The sequence below is a fragment of the Nelumbo lutea genome, chromosome 5, assembly GCF_056320005.1.
Source record: "Nelumbo lutea isolate HS-2025 chromosome 5, American lotus-T2T, whole genome shotgun sequence".
NCBI classification, from domain to species: Eukaryota; Viridiplantae; Streptophyta; class Magnoliopsida; order Proteales; family Nelumbonaceae; genus Nelumbo; species Nelumbo lutea.
This window is the reverse complement of record NC_142688.1, coordinates 82,477,517-82,484,747: the sequence shown is the minus strand read 5'-3', so window position 1 is coordinate 82,484,747 and position 7,231 is coordinate 82,477,517. Positions and strand designations below refer to the sequence as shown.

Below are 7,231 nucleotides of genomic sequence, written 5' to 3'. Positions count from 1 at the left end.
CAGGGTTTAATTTCCTCATTGTTTCTTTTGTTGTGTTAGTTTATTTGTCTCATTTATTAAAAAAAAAAAAAAAGACTTGCATTAATAAGTCCAAAAGAGTTGTATATTGCTCCATGAGGAAATACCCAAAACCGTAATCCTCCTAACCTTACCCTGGTAGATGGCCACTGGTCAGCGGGATTGACCGAAAGTCTCCCCTACAACTACAAGCAGCTATATCTGCTAAAGACCTTATCAATTGACCCAATTGACACCTTCACATCCTTCTCCCAACAACTCCGTATAAAAGGTTGAGCAGATATACTTGTTTTAGTTTGCCCACCCCCACCTATTTTGTATGTGTGGGTGTGCTTGGTGGACGGGAAATATTATAAGGGGGCGTAGAAACTAGAAAGAGTCGTAGAAGATTCGGTGGGTTTTGGTTGAACCATAAAACTGACCAGCGGCGGGCGACCAAAGACGCTCCACTCCCCACTCTCTAATGTCTCTAACTCGGCTTAACCCCACAAAGTCAGTGCAGTTAAATTCTAACCCCAGTTGAGCTCAGCCGCGCCAGAAAAGTCTCTGCCGTGAAGAACGGACCAGACTGACTTTTTGTTTTTTCTCCCACACGACATGGAGACCGGAGATGAATGAGAGCTGCTGCCTTTGCCGTTGCCTTTGCCTTTGCCTTTGCCGTTGCCGGGATCACATTTTGGAGTAGCATTCGTAAATTAAGCATTAAGCGGATGACCTCCAACCTCTCTAACCAAATCTAGCTAAACTCCTAATTTCTTTGTTTTCTGTTAAATTGTTAATTGATCGATACGAGACGGCACACTTACACAGAGAGTGTGTCAGGGATCTTAATTAGCCATGGAAGAGGAAAATCGAACGCTAAATCAGAAGCTAATTGACGTCGTTAATGAGATTTCTGCGATTTCGGACTACAGATGGGCAATCAAGAAACAGTACTGTAACCTTGCGAGGCGATTGAAGCTCTTGATACCCATGTTTGAAGAGTTCAAAGAGAGCAAAGACCCGATCACTGAGGACAATGTAAAATCCCTAATTTCTTTAAAGGAAGCTTTGGAATCAACTAAAGAGATCCTCAGATTCGGCAGCGAAGGCAGCAAAATTTTCTTGGTGCGTATTTTATTAATGTCCTTCCTTATTCATTTGTTATTTTGCTGTTGATTTTGTAATCTCTTTTGGGTTTTACGGCTTGATCTCTAAATGATCTTTTTTAAGCACCTGTTCGGGGGATTCTCCCTCTCCCTCTCTCTCTCTCTCTCTCTCTCTCATACACAGACACATGCACTCGGAGACTATTTTTTGCTGCTTCTATGGTCCAGCGAGGCTAGGGCTTTAGATTATATATAGGTGGACTTGATTAATCATTTTCTATGCCGAATTTCTTCTTGGAATTGATTAGTTTAGCGTGACTTTGTTGTTAACTAGTGTTCAAGTTGTATGACAATTCGATGTTTCAACCTGTTTTTATTAAGCTACAACTAGTGCAGATCAGATTTTTCGTTTGGGGCATGACAATATTTTGTAGATATCGAAAGAAAGGATAAAGCGAATTGTCCATGTTATCATGAGAATCTCTTTCACAATACGTTATGAATGAGAGATCGGGATTCTCATTCTTCTAACCTTCAGCCAAGGTGAATGTAACTGCATAACTCCCTCCAATCTTGATAGGGCAAGCATATAGTCATGATGTTGAACATTGAGTTAGCTTTGATGTAATGACCATGAAGCTATACCCACAAATTTAGGTTTTTCTCTGGAATTGGTTCACTCCAGGAAGGGGAACCCGGGAACAACGACTTTGTTTCTTTCGTGGAATTAGTTAACTCTATATTGCCATTTTAACCTTCATATAAAAATATAAAATATATACAAAATAAATTAACAGGTGTCAATATATTACCATTTTAACATTTAGACATGAAAAAAGGAAAAAGTTCAAAAAAATATTTTCAAATATAAAATACATAAAAACATAAAAATTACAAAAAATATAAAAAATTATAGAAATTGCAAACAAAATAAAAAATTAATTTCAAATTATAGAAACTATAGAAATTGAAAAACGAAATCAGAAAATAAAAATTGTAGAAAAAACACAAAAAATTATAGAAAAACACAGAAATTGCAAATAAATAACGAAAAATACAGGAAAATTTATAGATTGTAGAAAATAGAAAAAAGTAAAAAACAGAAATTATAAAAAACATTGGAAATTATAACAAAACACTAAAAATGCAAAAAAAAACAAGAAAATTAAAAACTGAAAAAGACCATTTTTCTTCTAACTCACCATTCAAGGATAATTTGGTCATGAAAATTGTTATTTATGCTGACATGGACACCTCTGTTAAGAAGCATTAATGGTGGACTAACGGAAGGTGAGTTTTGGAAAATAAAAACTTACTGACATGGTGAGTTTTAGACATTTTGAAAAGTTGTGGTGAGTTTAAGAGAAATGTTGAAAACTCATGGTGAGTTTTAGACAATTTCCCATTAAATAAAGTTAGCGGTCTGCATTTGTACTGCCAAAATTTATTCTTGTCATTTTCTTTTCCTTTATTGTTTTTTTTTTCTCTTAATTTTTCTTCTAATTTAAAATGTGATCTGAAATATCTGAGAATCATCTTGACAGCTGCAATCCGTTAACTGAAGTAGCTAACCACTTGACATGAAATGGGGCAGACCATGATGAGATGACCATACAGTTAATGATAATGTAGTTTTTCACATAACATACATTTAATGATGATGTTTTGGGTGATCTGCGGGAAAGTCTGCATTGGATGCTCACACACGATATTTTATTTACAGTGATACTGCTTATAAGCTATAACTTGCAATTTTGAAGGTTTGATCATCCCTTTTCAGTAACTGCAATACTTTCCTTGTTGCTTTAGTATCTTCTGTCATGTAGCATACAACAGAAACTTTTAGATTCTTAATTTCCTTGGCAGATTTACTTTACCTTCTTTTTGATTATAACATCACCATGTTCCAAGTGGAACACGTCACTGAAAAAGAAACCCCAGTGAAATATACCCACACTCACAGAAGAAAGAAAAGAGGCAATAATTCATCAATCCATCCATATATTTCCCAAAAACACAAGCATTCATTCATGCTGGCACATACACTTTGCTTCTTCTATGCTGTACTTTTGTTTGGTTAGTATAGTAACTTATTATCATGATAAGAATCATAAATACATAAGTAGAGAGGTAATCAAGGCCTCTTTCCCAAAGTGAGAGTTACTGTAAAAGAAAAGGGATTTACAATTGCAACATTACTCTCATGCTTTTGACAAGTAAGATAATTTTACACAGTTGCAAATGAACATCATCCTCTGGGTTATCTCATATGATAAACCAGCTACCACTTTTCCCATTCTGAAAGTCCTATAGTTTTTTTTTTTTTTTTTTTTCAATATATATATTTTTTTGCTGTTTGGATATGCCCCAGCATGATATTATCTTTGATCCTGTGTTCATCTTGGTCTGTGGTCTTATGGAAATGAATTGCCTCTAGCATTGCCTTCACTTCCTTGTGCATGTGGGCAAGTGTAATGGATTGTTTTTTTTTTTTTCCATTTTTTGGTCTGTGTATGCATGCGTGGGAGTGTATGCACATATGCGTACAGGCATGATACTCATGTAAGCATACACATAAACGGAGAAACCCCACCATGTAAGTAATATTTGTTTCATTAATTTATCTTGCAAGTTCACCTTCATAGTTTGCTTGAATCAATATTTAATGATGGAAATCCAGCATTCCTATCTCACATTTTTGTTGGACCTAACCTCATTATGTGTACTTGAAGGTGCTAGAGAGGGAGCAAATGATGAACAAATTTCAGGAAGTGACAGCTCAACTAGAACAGGCATTGAGTAGAATTTCCTATGATAAACTTGACATATCAGATGAAGTTAAAGAACAGGTAGAGATCTAACTATGCAGTCCATCTTCTTTGTCCAAATGGTAACAAAGCACCTGAACAGGATTATATATATCTAAATGCTAAACAGGACCTAAACAAGATTTTCTTTTGTTTATTTATTTTTCTTTTCTTTTAAATGTCAATGGGCATTTCGGGACCTTGAGGTGAGTTCTTTAAATCTTTGATTTCATTAGATATGCAGATATGCAGTATATCTTGAACTTTTTTTTAGTAGAAGTGAAACAGAAAATTCTTATCATATTTTTGCATGATATGCCCCCTGCACACGCACATGTGCACACACACACACACACACACACACAAACAAAAACTATAGTTCTGTTCCTTGAAAGTACCTTTCCTTCATCCTTTTATTTGGGGTATCTGGAAGAGCTGAGGTCTTAAATTTTATTTGTCCTTTCTGTTTCATTCCTTCAGAACTTGTTTTCTCCAGGTTGAGCTTGTCCTTTCTCAGTTCAAAAGAGCCAAAGGACGGGTTGATGCACCTGATGTCGAACTGTTTGAGGATCTTTTGTCTGTTTACAACAGGAGTGGTGATGCAGAAATAGATCCAACCATCTTAAGGAGATTGGCTGAAAAGTTACAGTTGATGAGCATTGCTGATCTTAAGCAAGAATCACTAGCTTTGCATGAGATGGTTGTTGCCAGTGGCGGAGATCCAGGGGAGAACATAGAAAAGATGTCAATGCTGCTGAAGAAAATCAAGGATTTTGTACAAACTGAAGACTCTGACATGGGTGCTCCTGCAAATGAGAAGACCGAAATTCCAGTCATACCAGATGATTTCCGCTGTCCAATATCACTGGAATTGATGAAAGATCCTGTCATAGTTTCAACAGGACAGGTATATATTCCAATTCATAACCCAGTTCATATACACCATGATATTTTTGTTATTATTTTGAGTTCTTATTTGCTTTCTTCTGCTGCATCAGACAACATCAAAAGGGTGCACAATAATATTTTAGGGAAATTTTGGGATGGAAACTGGTGTTGTATGCAGAACAAATGCAGTATTTAGGACCTGGCATTTGTTGCTACTTAGAGAGATCCAGTGGATGATCTGCGTTATCTGTTACTGCATTATTCTGGATTGTTAGAAGGGGGGAAGGGGGGAACACTATCGACTAGCATCCAGAAAAATCCACCGACTGTTTTTCATCCAACTTTTTTATTTAGACCTTCTCGAGGGAACCATTACATGTTGGGACCATTCTCCCAGTCTGTGTTGCATGTGCACACAAGGCACAGGAGAGTGCTTTTAATTTTTTTTGCATTGCTACTTCACTTTTTCTGTTTCACATTTGCCTTAAGGGTCATTTAAACTTCTTCTTTTTGATTTTATTGTAGACATATGAACGAGAATGCATTGAAAAATGGCTTGAAGCAGGGCATGGCACGTGTCCAAAGACACAACAGAACCTTTCAAGCACTGTCCTCACACCAAACTATGTTTTACGTAGCCTCATAGCCCAGTGGTGTGAGGCCAGTGGTATTGAACCCCCTAAACGACCAAGCAATTCACGTCCCAGTAAGACTGCATCTGTCTGTCTTTCTGCTGAACGTGCCAAAATTGATATTCTCCTACGCAAACTTACATCTGGAAACATTGAGGGCCAGTGTTCAGCTGCCGGTGAGCTGCGTCTTCTTGCCAAACGCAATGCTGACAATCGTGTCTGCATCGCAGAGGCTGGAGCTATTCCCCTCCTTGTTGGCCTCCTCTTGACTACTGACCCCCGGACCCAGGAACATGCTGTTACTGCACTCCTGAATCTTTCCATTTGTGAGGATAACAAAGGTAGCATCATATCATCTGGGGCTGTACCAGGTATTGTACATGTGCTCAAGAAGGGAAGCATGGAGGCACGGGAGAATGCAGCAGCCACACTCTTCAGTCTGTCGGTAGTAGATGAGAACAAGGTAACCATTGGTGCCTCTGGGGCAATCCCAGCACTTGTAACGCTGCTGAATGAAGGTAGCCAGCGGGGCAAAAAAGATGCAGCAACGGCACTCTTTAACTTGTGCATATACCAAGGAAACAAGGGAAGGGCAGTGAGAGCTGGAGTAGTTTCCACACTAATGAGGTTGTTGACAGAACCTGGTGGTGGAATGGTAGACGAGGCATTGGCCATACTAGCAATATTAGCAAGTCACCCCGAGGGGAAAATGGCAATTGGAGCTGCAGCAGCTGTGCCTATCCTAGTGGAGGTAATTGGGAGTGGATCTCCTAGGAACAGAGAAAATGCAGCTGCAGTGCTGGTGCACTTGTGTTCAGGTGACCCAAAACATATAGCAGAAGCCCAGGAACTTGGGTTGATGGATCTACTGCTGGACCTTGTGCAAAATGGTACAGACAGGGGTAAGCGCAAGGCTGTGCAGTTACTTGATCGTATAAGCAGGTTTGTTGAGCAGCAGAAGCAGGCTCAAGCACAAGCTGAAGCCCAGACTCAGTCTCAATCCCAGATCCATCATTCAGAGTCACTATCTACAGCAAGTGCTATTGATGGATAAGATGCTCTGTTTTTTTTTGTTGTGTTTCACTCCTTTTTCTTGTTGGCTTTGGTTTTTTTATTCATTTGAAAAGCAATGGGGTTTTGCTTCATTAGGACTGGGAGAGTGGAAGATCACCCGCCCGACTACTGAGTTATTTGTTTATATCGCAGCTTGGGGCCTCCTATACGTTGAAGGGATGAAGAGCAGAGCCATCCAATTGGAAGAAAGAGGAAGAGAGTCCGGCATGTGAGACATAACGTGTAGTGTACCAATGTACATTGTGCTATTGTTAGCATCCCCTTATTTTATTTCTTTTAGGGTGGGGAAATACGTCTCTTAGTCCACAGCAAAAAAATATTGCTTTTTATTGACATAGAACTGCTGGTGACTGATCCCTCTGTATTCAGAATTTGCCACTTTGAATGAAACAGTGAAGAAAGAGTGATCGCCCCCAATCAGATGGTGATTCAGAATTTGTGTTCATCTTCTTATCTAGATTTGGATAAAAAGGAGCAGATGCCTATGCTAATTTATCATAGAATTTGTGGGGGTTAGATCTAACTATATCTTTTTATTCCCTCATTGGCTTCTAACAACACTCCAATTTATTCTCTACTGCTAATTTATCATGATTGGGATTGTTCTAATTAGAAGTGCCAACTTTTATGATATTATCGCTAACATGCCTCCTCTGCGACTGCAATAAGCGGAGCTTTCCATCCATGTTCAACCTCCACCCCAGGTATTGCTCAAGTTTCATCT

The 7,231-nt window shown here is 38.6% G+C and overlaps 1 protein-coding gene across 2 annotated transcripts; it reads left to right on the top strand.

Moving 5' to 3' along the window:
- The first annotated feature begins 461 nt into the window (after positions 1-461).
- Positions 462-6,939, top strand: LOC148853113 (U-box domain-containing protein 13-like). 2 transcript variants are annotated; one of them, XM_088944115.1, is made up of 4 exons: positions 462-1,125; positions 3,839-3,955; positions 4,410-4,820; positions 5,327-6,939. In XM_088944115.1, exons 1-4 carry the CDS (start codon positions 856-858, stop codon positions 6,485-6,487), a joined length of 1,959 nt encoding a protein of 652 aa, XP_088800241.1. In that variant the 5' UTR covers positions 462-855; the 3' UTR covers positions 6,488-6,939. The 2 variants fall into 2 exon arrangements, with proteins under 2 accessions (XP_088800241.1, XP_088800242.1); XM_088944116.1 differs by lacking the exon at positions 462-1,125 and adding an exon at positions 3,420-3,702.
- The last annotated feature ends 292 nt before the right edge of the window (positions 6,940-7,231 follow it).